The sequence below is a fragment of the Poecilia mexicana genome, unplaced genomic scaffold (genome assembly GCF_051168715.1).
Source record: "Poecilia mexicana isolate PSO_F unplaced genomic scaffold, ASM5116871v1 scaffold_4, whole genome shotgun sequence".
Classification (NCBI taxonomy): Eukaryota; Metazoa; Chordata; class Actinopteri; order Cyprinodontiformes; family Poeciliidae; genus Poecilia; species Poecilia mexicana.
The window spans coordinates 5,062,934-5,084,288 of record NW_028263373.1 but is presented as its reverse complement, the minus strand read 5'-3'; the positions used below and the strand labels follow the sequence as shown (position 1 = coordinate 5,084,288).

Below are 21,355 nucleotides of genomic sequence, written 5' to 3'. Positions count from 1 at the left end.
CTTTCCACATGGCTTTCAGATCAGGTGAGTTGGTAACCCATTTGCAGAGGTTCATGCTTGCCTGAGAGAGAATGTGCTTTGCTGCAGTTGTCATGTGAAGAGCATCCTGCACAGTAGGTGAGCTTGAAATAAAGTCATCTACATACATAGAGTCTCTGAGAGCCTGTACTGCCTTTGGCTGTTTTCTTTCAAATTGTTTGAGATGTTTTCTGATAGTGGCAGCAAGCAAGAATGGGCTGGGAGTTACTCCAAAAACAACTCTTTTCATCCTTAAGACACGCACCTCATTTTTCCAGTCCTTAGCTAAAGGTCTGTGCATCCACAAGAACCTGACAGCATCTCTGTCCTTTTCTGCTAGTGAGATTTGAAGAAAAGCCTTAGTTATATCAGCAGTAAATGCTATCTTGTGCAATCTGAACTTTATGAGCACATCTAGCAGGTTTGGGTTCAGGTTAGGTCCAGTGTACAGACAGTCGTTGAGGGATGGACTGTTTGCCTCATGTGAGGATGCATCAAATACCACTCTAAGTTTGGTTGTGGCCTTTTCTTCTCTTATTACAGCATGATGGGGCATATAATATTTCACAGTCTGTTGATTCATTTCTGGTTTTCCATCTGTAACCTCCTCACAGATACCATTTTGAAGATAGTCTTCTATTACATCGTTGTATCTGGCAAATAAATTTACATCAGTCTTCAGCTTTCTCGTTAGATTCTCAAAGCGTTTCTTCGCTACCCTGAAGTTGTCTGGAAGCTGGTCTTTGTCACATTGCCAGGGTAACTCAACTTGGTACCTTCCGTCTTCAAATGTTGTTGTTTGTTCAAAACGTTGCATAATTTCTGAGTCCTCTGGGCTTTCTGACTGTTTATTTACAATACCCAGGGACTCCACCTCCCAGAATGCATGCAACTGATTAGACAGCTGGGTGTCTTCGTTCAAACTAATGTGCATACACGTGGTGTCTGTAACACTGGAGGTAGTCACTGGTCCCTGTAAAGCCCATCCAAAGAGGGTTTCAACTGCCACTAATGAATCTGTAACCCTTTGGACCTTTCCAGTAACAGCCTGCCAGTAGTAATCTGCTCCAATTAACATCTGCAACTCTTGTTCATTAGCACCCTCTAGTGGAAAGTCTCCAAGCTGCAGTCCTCCTTTCTTAATCTCTGCTTGAATGGGCTCAGTTGGTACCTTTATTACAGCAGTGCACACCTCGGGGGTCTCTATAGCATCTATTTCGATTTTCCGTTCAGTGTTCCACACATTTTCAAGTTGAACTCTCACTATGTTGCGTTTTTCCACTACAGGACTGGTGGAACCAAAAACATGGAGGTTTAGTGTCTCTTGCCTCACAACTTGCAGTCCTAGGGCTCGGACAATGTCTCTGTGAACAAAACTACGCTGGCTACCTCCATCTAACAGACAGCGAGATATTTTTCTCTCCTTTGGTCCTACAGCCCATGCCTTAACCGTTTGGAGCAATACTGTGTTCTGAGTATTTGTCTTCACTTTGACTGAGCTGGTCAACGAAGACAACACAGCTTCTGCATTTCCACTATTACTTGTACTGTCGACTTCTGGTTTAGCTTCAGATTGTTCACAAACTGACAAGTGGTGTTTTCGATTGCACTGTCTGCACAAAATCTTCACTCTGCAGTATTTCGCAATATGTTTCGGGCCCAGGCAGACAAAACACCGTCCAAGTCTTTTCAGTTTCTCCCTGCGTGCACTTATTGTAAAACCAGGACAGTTCTCTGGTTTATGGTCATTACCGTCACAAAACACACAGGTTTGTGGCACGACGCTGGCTGTGTGCAAAGCAGTCGCTGATGGAATGCTCCACTTTCTAGGTTGATCACAGGCATAGGATGGCTTACCCACATGCTTGTGTTGTGGGCTCGGGCTCTTCAATGTGTGGCCTGGTCTGGTCAGCAGAAGCGCCCGTTCTCTGCTTTGCACTTCATTTTGCAGAAACTGAATCAATTCTGGGACTTTCCATTCGTTAGTTGAGTTTTGTTGCCGTGTATAAGCAAGTGCTATGTCTTCTGGAATAAGCTGTAGCAACACTGGACATAGGAGACAGCCGTAAGTATCACTTTGCACTCCAAGAGACTCCAAGCTGCGTATCTGGATCTCACATTCATCATAAAGGTGCCTCAAAGCTGCAACATCAGATGATCTTCTCACAGGTGTCAAGTTCAGCAATTTAGACATATGAGCACTTATCACAATATCCTTCCTTCCAAAACGATTCTGGAGCAACTCTATTGCAGCATCATAGTTGACATCTGTCATTGTCAGTCCTGCAATAGTCCGAGCAGCTGCTCCATTTAGGTAAGATCTCAGGTAAGTGAACTTGTCTGTCTTACTTAGTCCATCATTTCTGTGAATGGCTGATTCATACTGTGACCAGAATTCCTGCCATTGGCTTATTTCTCCATCATACTTGATTATCGTTAGTTTGGGCAGTTTAACCGTCTGTTTGGATTGTGATGAAAATGAGCCGTTGTTCACGTCACTCACATGCGCTCTTAGGGTGTCTGTAGCGGTCTCCTGCAATCCAATAACGTTGGTGGTGCGAACCTTCCAAATGAGAATCCGGTCCGTGTAATCCTGTGAGTTCGTTATCTCAGTGTCCAAGTCTTCAATTGACGTTTCATCTTCTATGCTCTTGTCCAAATCCAATAAAATTTCCTCCTTAGAAGATAAAACTGCCAGGAACTCACGCAGTCTATCCATATCGGGACTCTCTTTGCCCACCTCATCTTCTAGTCGAGTTAACAGCTTCGTCGTCGCTGTTCGGATAGTCGACCGTTTCCTCTTTAACCGCTCCAGTCCTTCCGTCATGTTGGCTGCTAAACTGAGCCTTAGCTTCACTTCGTTCAGAAAAATCAAAAAAATTCTTATTCCCGGGTTTCGGCACCAAAATGTAGCGGAGTAAAGCTTCTTCTCAAACAAGACGGAGGCTCGTATTTCCTTTACTGAACCCTTTTGTTCAGTATTTATTGAAGAGGAAAAAAAGGGCTTCAGCCGATAAAAACAGAACAACAGCAACAACAACTGCTCGTAACCAAGCAATAAAATCAACAAAGCAAGATAGTGACTAAACAGTAACAGATCCTTAAGCATTCTTCAAAATAAAAGACTTCCTCTATTCAAATAAATCATGTCTTACACTGAAATATATTTCACTTCGCCTTTGTAATTGTATACAATCATATTCAATATAATAATAATAATCATCATGTAAATTATGCTTAACATATAATTGTAATCAGTCACTTATCATGCAAATATACTGAACAACATAAGTGTAAAAAAGTCACAACATCAAACTACAGATAGCCCGGCTAGCATCTCAGGTGATTGGGATTTGTCCTGTAATCGGTGGGTTGCTGGTTCGAACCAGCCTCTCAGTTCTTGTCTTGTAGCTGTGATGCGTTACTTGCTTTGCCTGCTGGCTGTGGTCAGAGTCCAGTGGCTCTGATTGAATAGCAGATGTGCTTTTATCATCACTCTGTCCCAGATCAGCTGTGGCTACAATGTAGCTTTCCTTATCATTGTGTGAATGTGTGTATGAATGGGTGAACTGCTCTGAAATCATCTGACTTGATAAAGTGCTATGCAAATTCAGGCCATTTATCATCTTACCTGTGAAAATAGTTGGCACATTGTTGTGGTCTGCAACTTGGCCACCAGATGGCAGCGCACTGTCTGAACTGCTCATTTAACGCTTTAGCTTGTTTTTATTTACTTTATTTACTCAGGATCCAGGGGGCGCTGGTGCCCAACTTCAGTGGTGAGTGAAAAAAAAAGGGGTACACCGTGGACAGGTTTTCAGATCATCACGGGACAAACATCCCTAAGGGCAATTTAGAGAAACAAATAAATCTAAGATACAAACGTTTGGACTGTGTGAGCAACTCAGAGTACCTGAAGAGAACTTGGAGTGTAATTTCTACTAGAAATGTGGTAATGTAAAAATTTCCCTTGGTAACGCAACTCTTGAATCACCACGTTTGCCTGTGGCAATAGCTGTCATGCCTTGCAAGCTTGTTATGGCTAGAAGTTTTGCAGCACTCAAATTTTATATTTGCATTTATTAAGCCATTTAGTGTTTCTGAAATGAGACACATGCACAAGATTTCAGGATAGGGTTGTAAAACTCTGTTTTACAGCTTGATTCACTCTGAGTTCCTATCAACCTGAGTATCTGGTGAGATCTTCTAATTATTTCTCCTAACTTGGATCATCCAGACACCGATTTTTTCATGCAGCTGAGCCACTGACTGAAATCCCACATTTAAAGAATTAGATCAGAAAAGTAATGAACAGTCAAATTCATAAGACATGTTTTCCAATTGCACTAGACTGAATGTGGCACCAATTTTCTAAAAATCTTGTAAACACAAAAAAATTGAATATCTGTGCTGATACTCTTGTCTTTGTGTCTTGCAGGTGTTTGAAAAGCTGAAAGACCACATGCTGATTCCTGTGTCCAATATGGAGAAGGTTAAAGTGGACGGGGCTCTCACATGCTGCTCTGTGCTCATCAGCAAGAATCCAAACATCTGAGCATGTTGAAAAGTGATCTTTCAGTGCATGCTAATCAAGCACTGCAGCTGGTATACAGCTTAATGTTGAACAAAAAGAGCAAGTTAGAGGAGAGATGAGCACTTTCAGTAATTTCTATTACATAAAATCTAAAGGGAACCATCAGGTCATCTCTCCAGTACACTGAAATTAGAATAAGACGAGTTAAAATGTGAGAGTAGTTTAGATGATAAACATAAAGCATCAGGTTACCAACATCTTTTTAAAGAAATCAGGATTGATAATCGAGCTATTTTGCCCTAAAATTTAAAACCGACACTGTTCAATATGTTAAAAGTGAACAACAGGACCAAAACAGCTGTCTCTTCTAATGTTAGATATTGTTTAAAATCAGTAGAGGGATGTATGTGCCATGTTGATTTACATCCTTGAACCTTATGAAGATTCATAGCTTATGTATTGACTAATCTGTGAATACCATTCAGTGTTTATGACTCACAGAGAAGCTCAATGAAATTAACACAGATTCAATAGATTCCTATTTTGTCATTGTAAGCTGAAATATTAATAACATTGTTCTGCAGATCTAAAAGAAGATGTGTATAGAGTTAGGCTATATTGTTTACATGCACCATTTTGACTGTGATTTACCTTTTGTGTGATCTTGTGCCTACATAGTGTGAGTAAACTTACATTTTTAAAGAAATGTATTCTGGACCAATATCAAAGAAACCAGTTCAACTAGAACTGTCACCTAAAGTTTCACTTTTATTACCCATTCACAGCAAAATTCTGACTGTTTCCATACACTTGGTGCTGAATCTAATTCTGAAAATACATAAATATGTTTAAAAATGACAATGTAGCAAAAAGCTTGAAAAGTCTTTTGGTATGATGATTGTAATCTTTTTTTTAAATCCATTCCTGTTTTAATGTTTAAATTTCTGCCCTTCAAAATCCATTAGCACTCTTACTTTTAATAACTTGCTTAAACAAATTGCTCGTTAAAATCCAGTTTGCTATCTAATACTACACAACCACCAACAGTTTCAGCATATTTGTTGCAAAAAAGAAAAGACTAATTAAAAAATACTGTACCAACCATGCATAGGTCATGAATGTAGTGCCTTGCATAAGAAATCACACACATTCAACTGTTTTACATTTTAATCATGTTAAAACCACAGATATTGTATTTCACTTCATGTAATAGAACAACAGAAGTCTGATACCGCCAAATAGCAACTGCAGCAACCAACCGCCTTTAGAAGTAAACTACTTAGTTAATAGTGCCACGTTTGTGGGATTACATTTCAATATCAATGCAGTTGTTCCTTAAAGATCTGATATTAGACAAACAATCACAAAAAACACAGTCAAAGACCAAAAAACACAATAATTGTGTAGTGGGATAAAATGCGGAGACGTTTACTCCAGGGTTAGATTATACAACCCTATGCCAACCTTTGAAAACCTCTTTTCTTAGTTGAACAAACCATTTCCACTTTGAAACAAAGTGTTGTCATCGTCATACTGTTAAGTTGCTTTTTATCAGCAGGAGCTGGTAAGAGATGATGGGAAATATGACCATAGTTTAAGGCAGGGCAATACTGGAATAAAAGCTGACTGAGATAGATATTCATGCATTGCTTTGTGGTAAAATATCACATAAAATACAAGGTACATGCATTAACATTTGTGGTTTGACATGACAAAATGTAGAAAATACTTTTTAAGGCACTGTATGTTTTTATTGAAACCAACACAACCTTCCTTCCTACTTCTGCCAGTGCCTTTGTGGAAAATCAATGACTTTTCTCCCACTGAACGACTCTGAGGTTGCTGCACTTTCTCCAACATCATTAGTTCTGCCTGTGTTTTTGATTACACTGGATGTTTGTTATTCTTGTTTGGCAGTTTTTCCTTCAGAAACTGATGTATGCCATCCTGTCAGCACTCTCTGCAGCACAAAATTCAACAGGACCAAATGTGATTGCAGTCAGTTTTCAGAACCAGTTAACCACAGTCGTGTGATGAGCTTCCAGCAGAAGCCAACCTTATGTTGCTGCTGCTTAAGTAGCTTCATTTCCGTTGTTGGCGAATTCGTGTTTGAGGCCTGTAAACATGACAACATGATAAATACAAACACGTGTTCTATAATAACCCTGCATGTCCATCACATCTGAGGCAGCTCTGGTTCTCGGTGTGATTGTCTGTGAAAGTTGAGGAAATGACATCAAGAGGTGACTCAACCTCCCCCCATAGACATTAGCGTATGGGCAAGTGGGCAGTGATGAAACATGGAAAGAATTCATGTCGGGAGGAAAAGCAGCTTGGGGAGTAAACACTGGCCCTTTTAAATTTTCTTCTTCTGTTGCCTGTCTCACTTTGAACACATTCTGTCTCCCACCTTTCTCCTAACGCCTCATGGACAACGCGGGGCTACTTTATCAATGTGACATCATACGCCTTGGCAGACGCTGCTGATCTGCTGCTGGTGTGATAGCAAACAGTAGTTGGACTGGATAGTTTTCTTCTGATGCCTTAGCTACAGTATAATGATCCTCCATACTTAGACTGTAATTCTGAACTAATTCAGCTAAATTGCAAAATTATCTAAGTTTGGGCTCAGATAAAAAAATATTTTAAAGCTGTTAAAACGTCAAACATGTAGGGTTTACATCCACTCCTAGTTGTTAAGGTGTTATTGTTCCATCTCAGGTGTTTTGGTTTTAATTCAAACTGTCGAACTCCTCGATACTTGAGCCTTTTCCTTTTATTTTATGAATAAATCAACATTAGCTTTCATCTGTGTTGTGAGTCATTTATTAACCTTAGAGTAGAAACTTCTTTTAAAACAAATAATGGCATCTCAATCCTCATATCTCATATGAGTGTGCAAAAAGTTAACAAGATCACAAGGCCTGAGAAAATGTGAGTTTATGTTTTTGGTCCAGATTCAGTCCGTGGTCCCTCGACGTCCCTCATTGTGGCAGCACACATCGGCATGTTGATGTGTGCTGCCACCTTGTGGTATTAAACAAGAACTACAGAACAAAGTACAAGGTCCCTGCGCAATGTGCACAATGTTTCATACTTTTCCAGATTTACGATTTACTTTATTTAAAACAGCGAAAATATACAGTACACATTAACCACAAGAGAAGAGATGCACTGTATGAGGTTGTAGCACAAAGTCTAACTTTGCATTCCCCAAAACTGCCTGATACAATTAAAATACAATAATAAAACAACAACAAACAACATAAAAACACCTGAATTATTATTATTATATTACTTCTGTTTTATTTTTCTATACTTATCAAAGAATTTGCAAGATTTTTCTCTCTAAGTACCCTGACAGCCTTTAATTTTTAAAAAGAAATTTAAAATTTATTATTCTTAAACATTTACATGTTTATATTGTAAGTATTCAAGCTCTGAAGCAAGTAAGTAATGGATTACTAAACAGAACTACAAATAGTAAAAAAAAAAAAAATACAATTATACTGTCCCATACAACTGAATGTAAAGTTAGTTGCTAATACTTAAACTTAATGTTACATGAAAAATATAAGAACTGTTATATGTTCAGCATAATCCAATATACTCCAAAAATAACTGCATAAAAAAAGAGCATTTATAACAGCACTTATTGTTACAACGGTTATAATAAACATTTCAAGCTTTTTTCTATATATCCGTAGTAATATAGCAATATTCCTTTTCATTTTTATTATCACCTTTCTAGTTTTTAATTCTTTTTCAAATGTAGATTTTACTGAAACTATATCCAGTAATCTATGTGAATTGATCACTTTTGTACAGAGAACTTAAGTTGGAGTCACACTTGTGTTGCATGTTTAGTCGAGGAAAAGGTTAGTATAAGGGTTACTTTTATCATGTCCAACATTGATGTTTTTATTCAAGCCATCTGTAGACTGAGACAAAGGTAGGTAAGAATGGTTAAAATAGTTGCTGCACGAACAAGGCTTAAGACAGTGGCATGTTGTAGAAAGGTTATCTCCTTTCTCAGGATCTTTTCCATCTTTAAATTGCTCATAGACATAACAGTTTTGCTTAAGGCAGAGAACGGACAGATCTTTGTTCAGAGTGACATAGTCTCTGAGGGTTTCGCTCCCAGAACTCCCATCTGCCTGTTCCTCAAAGGAAAAGCTTCCATCAGAGGAGAGGAAGTTGAGTTCTTCAGAAGGATTGTCAAGGACTGGAAGCTCATCAGACATGATCTCCACTACAGAGGAGGTTGTTTCTTCAAAACACAGCTTCGATGTGACTGGAGGATTCTGTAAGGTGAGTTCATTAATTCATGGTGAGTAACTCAGAATTTATTTAGTCATTCAGCTTTAAATGTATTAATTCTGTTAACATTTATTATACATTTCTACTTATTTTAGGATGAACTATGAACATTTGTTTTTTGTAGTGGTGAACATGGGGAGACAAAACAAGACGATCATTTGGGTTTTATTCCTCGAGGATTTTAACAAAATGAGAGCAATGTTAAATGAATTATGAGTTTTACAAAGTGGTGGACTTTTATTTAAAACATGTCTCACAGTGACAGCTGCTCTAGCAACATTTTTTTTATTTAGTGGAGCTTCTTCTTTCATAGAACATAGAATTTACTTGTATTTTTTTTCTGGGTTTCCCAGTTTCTTTCCTGGAAACATTAGGAGTTACTTTCTGGGCTATTCAGTAAAGTATCGGAAATGTCTTACAAAGTAACTTATAAGCTGAAGGAAAGCAACCACTTTGTTTCATGAAATTTTCATAAAGGTGGATGGTAAGTTCTGGAAATGACTTAAGTTCTGGGAAAGTACACACTGTATTATTTTGTGCTACCATTTTGTTTTTATTTGTTGTTTTGTCTATGATTGCTTATGATTACTTTAAACTTTAAATCCTGCCACTAAATATTTTACCCATTTCTGCTGGTTGATGTCTGTCAGGAAGCCCTGAAGAACTTTTTCAAGGTTGGGCACTGGAGGCCAAAAGAGCAGCTTGAGCTTCCTAAAAAAAAAAGAACATAATGATGTTTTTTTCTAACACTTTTCAATTTTTTCAAATACTAGATCTTTTTCAGAGAATGTATTACTTCTAAATATTGATATTTGTTTTAAAAAGAACATATAATAAATTTATAATTGCTTTCACAACAAAATAAATAGTTGAAAACAAAAGTACCTGCGACAAAGTAAAACGGTTGGGATGAAGAAGATAATGATGATCAGCATGGAACCACAGAGACGCCAGAGGAGCTTCCTGTCTAGAAACAGGAGAACTAATTAAGGATTTCTACAACCATGTTTTTATTTATAGTTTGTTTTCGATCAGACACACCTGCACTTTGGGGAACTATTGCTCGCACAGGTTTCGACCAGGCACTCCAGTATCCAGGATGTTCATCTGGTCTGTTTGCACATTTCACAGAAGCCTGAACCTCAACCTCCTCACCTGGTTCCAGTGAGAGCAGAAAGCTGTCGTCTTTTACCTGCAAACAAGAGGGATTACTTTAAGTATTTATCTAGAACTATTGCCTTATAGATTAATTAGAAAGAAGTGGTTCATGTTGGGTCTATTTTTATCCTTTCTTCTTTAAAATAGTTAACTTTTAAACAGGTTCTATTTAAATGATTTCTTTCTTTTACTGGTTTTGCTATGATCAGGGCAGGATGTGATGTCCCAAAAATGGGGTTAATCACAGTTCAATCATGATTTAACAAGGGCAGGAATTATGTCATACATAGGTCTATGTTTGGGTTGGATTGCATTTTTCTTTAATAAATGTTATAATTCTTTGCTCATTGTTTTATTTTGTTATTTATTCAGGCTGTCTTTTCCTGAAATTGAAATTTTTTTGATGATTTGAAATATTTTTGTAAGACTAGAAATCAAACATGGGCAAAATCTGTGAGGTGGCTTTACTGAGCACCACATTATATAAATTCAATTCAAGTAAAAAACATAAAATAAATACACTTAAAATGTACATTACCTCTACTGTTTTTTCCCCAAGTGTCTTGGAAGAATAATGAATTCTATATTTGCTTTTCATCCATAGGTGTTTTAAATTTCTGCCAAGAGAAACAAGCATTTTCCCCACAGTGTCTTCTGGCTGTAGAGAGACAATGGAGGGGGGATCCAGAAGACCTGCACATAAAATGTAACAAAAATATAAATTATTTTTCATAATATGACTGGAAGGTCTCAAAACTTTGACTAAGATCAAAAGGTCAGTGAAAACTAAAGAGATAAACAACCATTAAAACAACACAGTATTAATGTTTGTTTATGATTTCACAAGAAAATCTGAATAATATTGAAGCAAGTTTCTTACAGAGTTCCTCCACATAGACAGTCCTCTCGTACAAAGTGATGTTTTTAGTCTGATCCACCACTTTCACTTCCGTCCCAGCGTATAAAAAGATATCAAACCGTGGAAATGAACAGACATGTAGGAAAGTTCCGTTTTCTGTTCCATGGATGGACGTTTTGCACTTCTTACTTGGGTGCCTTTAGTGACAAAGTGATAAACACAGGAAGCATGATTTATTAAAAAACAAAAACATTTTTATTGAAAATGTCACAGATAAAAAGCAGTTTCAAAGAAAATATATATAAAAAAATATGATTTCACAAAATCCTCTGCTTTAATGAGGATCTTTTTGCTTGCAGCAGGAAAACAAAAACAAACAGATTGGAGCTTACACACACCCTACACCTCCCATGTAGTTGTTTTTCCCCAAGCTCTTTGACCAAAAGTAAGTTCATAATGTCAGACTCCACCTCTATGTTTGATAGTTGTATGAGGTATTTGTGCTGCTAATTTGCCACACATTTCCACTATCATCACTCCTGATGTCCTATGGTTGTTTTCATTGTTAACTTTAGAAACCTAAAGTGTACTGCTGTACTCCCTTCAAAGGAAAAAAAAAATCTATTTTTTCTTTTTTAAACAAGTGAAGTTTGCCAACCTTTCTTATTAGATCAGATATTGATATTTGGAAAAGGCTGATTTTGAAGTTTCATGAACTTTCCTGTGATTTAGAACTGTGTCAGAATTTCCTTGCAATTGATATTTTTCAAACTGCAGAATGATGGATTTCTTCCAGCCCTTTCTAGACTGATGCTGTTCTAAAATAAGTAAGTAAACTTTATTTATATAGCACATTTTATGGGTCAGAAACCACAAAGTGCTTTACAAAATATTGAAAACAAAGAAGATAAAATTTAAGTGGAGATAAAACAACATACATGTGACATAGGACAAAATAAAACTAATTAAAAGCCAGTCCAAATAAATATGTTAAAATATTTTTTAAGAACTCACGAGGTAGTTAGCACATATTTTGTTTTCATACAGTAACAATGACATGGCATTGCTACTGTAAACTCATTTATTCTCTTGCAAAAGTTGGTGAAAGGCTGCAGAGATAATTGAATTATTTGGCTAAAGACAGCAGCCCCTGAGGGCCAAACTGACTTACAAGTGTTACAGAGAAAAACTAGGCTATTAAAAACATACCCTTTATTCTTATAGAGAAAATCATAGGTCCCGTTGTCTGTGGTCTCAAAGAAGCAGGTGAAATCAGTCTTTGTTCGAGTGAAACACTTTGGATTTTCTTCATCCTGTATGAGCATAAAATCTGGTCCAGAAAAAAAAGTCACATAAATATGATGCATATATGAATGAGAGCCAGTGAAACACCAGAACATTGTCATCAGTACTTGGTAATATCCACTTTTACTGATAGGAGGACACTCAGTCTTTGTCTATAACATTTTACAAAGTTGGAGCATGCAAAGAAAGAGTGGAAAAAAGAAGAAGTGGTAAACGCACTGAACCACTTTGTCACATTCTACAGCCACATGAATAAAAACAGCTACATGAATAAAAACAGCCATGTTTTTATTCATGAAGCAAAATTTAATTGAAACTACATTTTATTAGGTTGTGATAGATGAATGATATACAGCTGCATTGTGCTGTATTTAATGAAACTGTGAAACATTTTCAAACTAAACCAATTAAAAAGCTTTTTATTTTTACTTGAATATTTTTTCATTATTTCAGACTTACCTGAAATATCAGAGTTGGTACCTGAGAGGACATCTGACCAGTCACTCCAGTATCCTGAATAAATCGACCCATCAGGTTGAGCTCTAACTCTTACACTGAACTGGCTTCCTGATGAAAGACTCACACACATGCTAGTGTCTCCCGGTTTTGTCATCTATGGGAAGAAATAAAATAAATAATTAAATAAATACTTAGCCATACTATTTTTTTCTCATATTTGCTGCTTGCATTCTCGTTTGTTTATTCAATTTTTTGGTACATTGTTTAAGGTTTTGTAGTACCTCATGAATACAAAACTTTAGAAACCTTCATTTTTCATTCATTTAAAATTTTGGAACATTTATCATGTTGAGGTGACAATTTCTCTCTTTTGGCGCCATCTTGTGGTATGATAATGAAACTTTCAAGACAAGATTGACATTAACGTTGAGTACAGGGTTAAACAATATGTCAAAACCTAATATATAATTCTTTGGCCTTTTTCAGATTACCAACAACAATAAGGCTGTACATCCTGTTAGAACCTTCATGATGAGCTCTGAACTTCTGCTTCTTTAGTTTTTTTTTCCATATTTATATAAAAAATACAATTAATTCAGTAAAACAACCAAAATTTGAGAGGTTTGTTTTTGACTAATGCTAGGTATTTTTTTCTTGTGTCCTTGTAGTTTCTTTTACTCCTTAGCTTTTTTCCAGATGAAAGAAAAAGTATTTAGAGACTCTTCTTATCAGAAGAAAAAATGTTGCTCACCATTGTTATTTTCATTGAAAGAGTGACTATCTTGTTTTTTAAGTTGTTGAACAGCTCAGCTTTTGTTGGTGGATCTAACTTACCGTGTACTCTTCAACTCCTTTGATCTGAACATTGACCTCATACTTCATGTGGTTTGACAGAGACGGGAGAGGAGCTTCCCACTCCAAGCACAACTTGTCATTAATCAGTTTTCCTTTCAGATGACTTGGTGGGCCGCTTTTAACTGTTAACATGAATCACATAAGATTATATAAAAATCTTACTTTTCTGATGAACATAGGCTGTGAGAAAATCAATAACTAACTGCACTGTTGAAGAAATGGAGCACAAGAAACGATTCCATTAAATTTATTTGAATGCTGTGATGACCTCTTGAAATAAAACTATTGTTGTTCATCCATGATTGTTTCTCTTACATATACACCAGACATTTGATAGATTTATAGAAATAATAGTCACATTATGTACATCTCTTAGGACAGACCTCATGAACACAACTTCCTGGAAGGGTTTGAACTGTTCGAAGTTCTAAACAAAGAAAGTACATCTTAGAGTTTTCCTTTAGTAAAGTGTAACTCAGTAATACTCACTGGACTTTTTCAGCTCAATCTCTTTGCTGAAGAACAATCGTTTGAGTGGAGCTGCAGTGCTGCTGAGCTTGATCTTCATTGCTCCAGACTCATCTCCACGAAAAGAACACGTGTCAGAAAGATTTCCATCATCCTGACACTCAGTCCAGTTCAAAGATTGTCTGCAAGAATTTGAAAGTAGCTCATCAAAATTGCAGAAAAACAAAATAAAAATCACAACTACTTGTTTTGACAAAATCTCTTTGGAGGCTCTGTAGAATATGTCCAGAAGTTAAGCTATATAAACCCTTTTTGCAGATATCCTAGTTGCCCTTTATGTTCACATGTCATTTACAGTCATAGGAAACTGTAAATGCAATCATTTCACTTTTAAGTCTTTACAATGACATATCACACATCAGGACATATTAAAATGCTTCTGTTGATTTTTTTCTTTTTTTACATAAAGAAAAGTAGTTACCACCCATGTTTTAGCATCTTTAAAAACCACTGCTAATACCAATGCCTTGGATTGTTTCCATTCGTTTATGTCCCCATATTGGCCAATGTTCAATAACTGGACAGATGACCTCTAGAGTACTTTGATACAGGGGGAAATTTGTTGCCATCTGAATAACTTTCTGCAGATTCTCTGCCTGCAAAACAAGACCAAAATCACCATCACTGCCCCACCACCATGCCTGACAGTTGATTTGAAGTCTTTCTCTTTATGGCAACCTCTATTTTGGTCTCATCTGCAATTATAAATCTAACTCATAGTACTGTATTGTTTTTTGTGTGCACTTTGTCACAACAAGTAATGAATACTTTCCAGTGGTGCCCAATGTCTGTTCTCGAGGGCCGGCATCCTGCATGTTTTAGTTCTCTCCCTGGTGGTACCAGCAACCATTTCAGCATGTCAGAGTTCTTCTTAGGCCTCTAATGACCCATCGTTTGATCCAGATGTGTTAAACTAGGGAGAGAACTAAAACATGCAGGATGCCGGCCCTCCAGGACGAACTTTGGGCACCACAGGCTTACTCTTTTTCTATCACAAATATCAGTATTTACATGCTGAGCCCTGCAGAGATTGAACACACATGCACACAGACCTATAGATCTATAAGGGTATTAGTACCTAGAGTTATAGAAGAGCTTGTAATCATTTTCTGCAGCATATTTGGTGTTATTCCAATGACAGGTAACATGTTGCAGGTCAGAGGTGAAGCATATCAGGGAAATATCATCTATGAGAGAAAGGTTGTTATTTTTAAGCATAAGAATCAGTTGTAAGGAAGTATGTGTACGTATATGCAGACATCCAGCCAGATTGTTTTCGATCAGACACACCTGCACTTTGGGGAACTATTGCTCGCACAGGTTTCGACCAGGCACTCCAGTATCCAGGATGTTCATCTGGTCTGTTTGCACATTTCACAGAAGCCTGAACCTCAACCTCCTCACCTGGTTCCAGTGAGAGCAGAAAGCTGTCGTCTTTTACCTGCAAACAAGAGGGATTACTTTAAGTATTTATCTAGAACTATTACCTTATAGATTAATTAGAAAGAAGTGGTTCATGTTGGGTCTTTTTTATCCTTTCTAGCATACGTTGGTCACAGACTTTAATATTTGACTGGTGATTTGTTATTTATTCAAGTACGAGAGTAAAATAATCTTCCTGATGTTTCAATCTCATAAAAGTGAGTTGGCAATGCATTACAGTTTTAACCAAAATATGATAAATTCATCTATTATGATGTTTTATTTCACGGTGTTTAATGGCTTGTTTAATGGATTAACCTGGCTCAAGTTTCTCTCTCTCCCTTTCCCACCACTGTTTGTTTAGATGACGTATTCTTCTGAAATTCTGTGCTAGTTTTACATTAAATATAGATTCAAAGCTTCCAGGAAGTCTCTGTTTGCCTCATCACTTCACAGCACATTTCCCAAATGTATTGGGGATCAGTTAATCAATCAATTAATCAGTCAGTCAGTCTCCCTTTATTTATAGAGAACTTTGCATACCTAACGTGACCAAAGTGTTGAGTCTCTCTCTGATTGCTGAATCATGAACATCGACCTTAACTGAGGGAAAAGCCTCCCTGCCTGCTTTAGATGTTGTGATTTCTTGTGTGATCTCCAGGATGAGTCAGAGTGTTTTTGGTGTCATTTGTTTTGTCCCCTCACTGATCCGTGTTTTATTCATTTATGGATAAAATCTCTAGCGGTCAGTTTCTGGAGACCCATCGCCTTGGTAACTCTTATCATACCTATGGATGTCAAGGACTTTGTTTCTTATGTGATTTTTAATTTCTTTACATGACAAGATGAGGAACTTTTAAACAGGTTCTATTTAAATGATTTCTTTCTTTTACTGGTTTTGCTATGATCAGGGCAGGATGTGATGTCCCAAAAATGGGGTTAATCACAGTTCAATCATGATTTAACAAGGGCAGGAATTATATTATACATAGGTCTGTGTTTGGGTTGGATTGCATTTTTCTTTAATAAATGTAATAATTCTTTGCTCATTGTTTTATTTTGTTATTTATTCAGACTGTCTTTTCCTGAAATTGAAATTTATTTGATGATTTGAAATATTTTTGTAAGACTAGAAACCAAATATGGACAAAATCTGTGAGGTGGCTTTACTGAGCACCACATTATATAAATTCAATTCAAGTAAAAAAACATAAAATAAATACACTGAAAATGTACATTACCTCTACTGTTTTTTCCCCAAGTGTCTTGGAAGAATAATGAATTCTATATTTGCTTTTCTTCCATAGGTGTTTTAAATTTCTGCCAAGAGAAAGAAGCATTTTCCCCACAGTGTCTTCTGGCTGTAGAGAGACAATGGAGGGGGGATCCAGAAGACCTGCACATAAAATAAATTATTTTTCATAATATGACTGGAAGGTCTCAAAACTTTGACTAAGATCAAAAGGTCAGTGAAAACTAAAGAGATAAACAACCATTAAAACAACACAGTGTTAATGTTTGTTTATGATTTCACAAGAAAATCTGAATAATAACAAGTTTATTATAATAATAATAATAATAATAATAATTATTATTATTATTATTATTATTATTATTATTATTATTATTATTATTAGTTTATTATTATGGAACAAGTTTCTTACAGAGTTCCTCCACATAGACAGTCCTCTCGTACAAAGTGATGTTTTTAGTCTGATCCACCACTTTCACTTCCGTCCCAGCGTATAAAAAGATATCAAACCGTGGAAATGAACAGACATGTAGGACAGTTCCGTTTTCTGTTCCATGGATGGACATTTTGCACTTCTTACTTGGGTGCCTTTAGTGACAAAGTGATAAACACAGGAAGCATGATTTATTAAAAACAAAAACATTTTTATTGAAAATGTCACACAGATAAAAAGCAGTTTCAAAGAAAATATATAAAAAAATATGATTTCACAAAATCCTCTGCTTTAATGAGGATCTTTTTGCTTGCAGCAGGAAAACAAAAACAAACAGATTGGAGCTTACACACACCCTACACCTCCCATGTAGTTGTTTTTCCCCAAGCTCTTTGACCAAAAGTAAGTTCATAATGTCAGACTCCACCTCTATGTTTGATAGTTGTATGAGGTATTTGTGCTGCTAATTTGCCACACATTTCCACTATCATCACTCCTGATGTCCTATGGTTGTTTTCATTGTTAACTTTAGAAACCTAAAGTGTACTGCTGTACTCCCTTCAAAGGAAAAAAAAAATCTATTTTTTCTTTTTTAAACAAGTGAAGTTTGCCAACCTTTCTTATTAGATCAGATATTGATATTTGGAAAAGGCTGATTTTGAAGTTTCATGAACTTTCCTGTGATTTAGAACTGTGTCAGAATTTCCTTGCAATTGATATTTTTCAAACTGCAGAATGATGGATTTCTTCCAGCCCTTTTTAGACTGATGCTGTTCTAAAATAAGTAAGTAAACTTTATTTATATAGCACATTTTATGGGTCAGAAACCACAAAGTGCTTTACAAAATATTGAAAACAAAGAAGATAAAATTTAAGTGGAGATAAAACAACATACATGTGACATAGGACAAAATAAAACTAATTAAAAGCCAGTCCGAATAAATATGTTAAAATATTTTTTAAGAACTCACGAGGTAGTTAGTACATATTTTGTTTTCATACAGTAACAATGACATGGCATTGCTACTGTAAACTCATTTATTCTCTTGCAAAAGTTGGTGAAAGGCTGCAGAGATAATTGAATTATTTGGCTAAAGACAGCAGCCCCTGAGGGCCAAACTGACTTACAAGTGTTACAGAGAAAAACTAGGCTATTAAAAACATACCCTTTATTCTTATAGAGAAAATCATAGGTCCCGTTGTCTGTGGTCTCAAAGAAGCAGGTGAAATCAGTCTTTGTTCGAGTGAAACACTTTGGATTTTCTTCATCCTGTATGAGCATAAAATCTGGTCCAGAAAAAAAAGTCACATAAATATGATACATATATGAATGAGAGCCAGTGAAACACCAGAACATTGTCATCAGTACTTGGTAATATCCACTTTTACTGATAGGAGGACACTCAGTCTTTGTCTATAACATTTTACAAAGTTGGAGCATGCAAAGAAAGGAATCTTTGACCATCTTTACACAATCAAGAGACTGAGATGACAGGAGTTGGGCATTCTGGTCAGCTCAACCATTTCTGTGTTGATTTGGTCAAACATTATCCCATTGAAAGCGCCATTTTCCATTCAGAGCAAAAATGACCTTGTATTTTAAGTGGTTGTGACACTGTGCAACAACAAATGGGAAACAAATGGGCCCACAGCATCACAGATACTACACCATGTTTAAAAGTGGGCATGAAGGTCATGTCTACATTCAATATACTAAAACTTATATACAAAAAGGATTCAGGTTATTTATTTTAAATGAATTGTTGGTGGTGCCAATCAAATGGGGCAAGGAAAATGTTCCCTTTTAATCTGGGCTTGTTTCTCAAGTAAAATGTTTAAAATTTCCCAAAGTTTCTAGATCTCCTGGTTGAGCTGCTGGATTGGTAATTCAGGAAATTACGGATATCCCAGTTTATTTGGTAAGGAACAAGTGAAGGGTTCACTATGGAACTTTACAACTTAGAAAAGAAAAGGGTGGCATGGCTCTCCCACAGCTAAAGCAGCATTATCATTATTATTATTATTATTATTATTACTATCATGCCTTCCAGCTTGCTCCATTTCTCTGTTGGAGTAATGAGGACTATATGGCTAAGTGGAATGAAATGTGGGTAACTGCATTTCCTTTACAAAGCCTGATTTTTGATAGAAGTCTGTTGGCTCACTTGGGAGTGGGAGTAAATTCTTGGATACATCTAACATAAAAAATTTGGCAGAAGCTGGGTAATTTGACAAAAATTGACAAATTGTTGACCTTGTTTAGGAGAAACACATTTGGTACAGAATTCCCTCCCAGCTGAGACTTCACTTTTAAATTCTGGGTGAGGAAGGGTCTTATAATCTGTCTCACACTTACAGAAAACAATATTTCTTTAAAGGTTTTCAGCTTATGCAGAACTTAAATGGCCTAAGGAAAAAAAATAATTGTATTTAAGATCTCTTCAATTTTACTTCAACTTACCAAACTGCAGGATCTTGTGACATACAGTTCTACGCAATTTTAAAGTCAGTGTATTGGTCAAATACACATTTATTTAGTTCTAGCACATGTACTGCTTTGTTTATAACTGATCAATTATTATATTTATATTACATTATATATTATTATTATAAATTAACTCCTTAAAAAACAAGTCTGAGTTTCCTCTGGCTCCGCATTCTGTAAAAAAACATTGTTACAAATCTTAATAAGGTATAATAACACACCAGCCCAGAATAAATATATGATGTGCATAGTTCCTATCTTTACTATTTGGAGTTAACAAGATGCTATGCTTTCACCTTTGTCTTCTGCAAGATTTTATCTTGTTCTGAGAAATATAACTTTAACCTAAATTAAATTAAAATTATACACACAGTCTGACAAACTTAAAATGCATTAAATAGATGTATCTATGAATTAATAGGAATTTCCAACAAAAGAAATAAATGCTGTCGGTACAGCAACGGAGGTAAATATAATTTAAACTTCACCTGAACATTTCAACATGTACACTTACCTTGCTTTGACAAATTCTGCTCATTTTCAACATTGCAGTGCAAGACGGGCAACAGGTCAAAATGGATCCACAAGCTAAAGAGAAATATCTTCCATATGCAAAGCTGAGTCATCATTGACTGAGGTGTGCTTCGAGTCCTGAGCTCATCTCATGTTTGTGTTTATTGTGTCTACTGCATGTAGTTTTGAGTTGTTGTATGTGGGTGGGATTTAACAAGTTCAGAAGGGTCGAACTAAAAAGCTCAGCCTATAAGAGGTAGTGGACTTTATCTGTGGTGGAAGCTGACTCCAAAAAAGGCAAGATGGGAGGAGAAATGTACAGTTTTTTTTTTCCTCATATTTTTAGGACACAAGAGCATAACAAATGACTGGTGGAGAGTCCAGTTACTCTTGATCTCCATTGTATGTATTTGTAGATATTCTTATTTGTTGTGTTCATCAAAAGATTAGTAAGTGAATTATAACAGTTAACCCAATATAATCTTTAGAAGACTTGGGACTTACCATTTCTCAAGATAATGTACTTTACAATGTAAAGCACAGAACTTCATAAGCTTTCAAATTCTGTGTTCTACATTTAATGACAGTCATGCCCTCCTGTAAAACAAATAACAAAAATGTACCCAAACAGAAAACCATATGTGCTGATTAACCACATCCTGACCTGCTGCACAGCAGCAGTACAGCACATTTGGTTTTATTTCGCACGTACAGAGGCAGGCCCCCTTTGCTCATAGCCCTGGCAAATTTAGATCATATTAATTATGTTCAATTATGGTTTGTCTTTGATATTAAATGAGACTGGTATTTTTTGAAACATAAAACAGCATAAATTATGTATCAATGTAAAACAAATGAGTTTTTATTTCTATATATATATATTTAAAAAAAAAGTCATTTAGGAACTTATTTGCATCCTTCTCAATTACTGATGGCATCACAGCAATAACACTCTCATTGTACATATAACTGTGGAGTCTCCCTCCCACCCCCCATGTTTCCACTGTTATTTTAAAGATTTATTTTCAGTGATTAACTCCATTTGTTTGAGATTTGAAGGCCTCATTATCATTAACCTGATGTTTAGCTCCCTCTACAGATTTTTTTATGGAGTTTGATTTTGGACTCTATCAGTGACGTGCGGTCAGGGGAGGCTCACCTGTCATCATGGAAACATAATAATAATAAAATCATTTATAAAGATATGTTCACTC

At 36.2% G+C, this 21,355-nt stretch overlaps 2 protein-coding genes across 2 annotated transcripts in view; one reads left to right on the top strand and one right to left on the bottom strand.

Annotated features, from left to right (window-relative positions):
• Positions 1-7,360, top strand: part of ddah1 (dimethylarginine dimethylaminohydrolase 1) — a 69,530-nt gene extending 62,170 nt beyond the window's left edge. Inside the window, exon 6 of the mRNA XM_088004844.1 lies at positions 4,457-7,360. Within this exon, the coding sequence (XP_087860970.1) occupies positions 4,457-4,573 (117 nt within the window). The 3' untranslated portion in view covers positions 4,574-7,360. The remainder of the gene's footprint in view (positions 1-4,456) is intronic.
• Positions 7,361-7,832: 472 nt separating this feature from the next.
• Positions 7,833-20,310, bottom strand: mpl (MPL proto-oncogene, thrombopoietin receptor). The gene is made up of 16 exons (XM_088004843.1): positions 20,143-20,310; positions 18,310-18,430; positions 17,123-17,298; positions 16,700-16,854; positions 15,327-15,477; positions 15,115-15,223; positions 13,998-14,158; positions 13,488-13,630; positions 12,654-12,807; positions 12,099-12,219; positions 10,911-11,086; positions 10,569-10,723; positions 9,914-10,064; positions 9,758-9,839; positions 9,496-9,583; positions 7,833-8,856 (listed from the first exon to the last, which is right to left on the bottom strand). The coding sequence occupies exons 1-16, from the start codon at positions 20,255-20,257 to the stop codon at positions 8,416-8,418; spliced, it is 2,499 nt and encodes an 832-aa protein (XP_087860969.1). The 5' UTR covers positions 20,258-20,310; the 3' UTR covers positions 7,833-8,415.
• Positions 20,311-21,355: the final 1,045 nt, after the last annotated feature.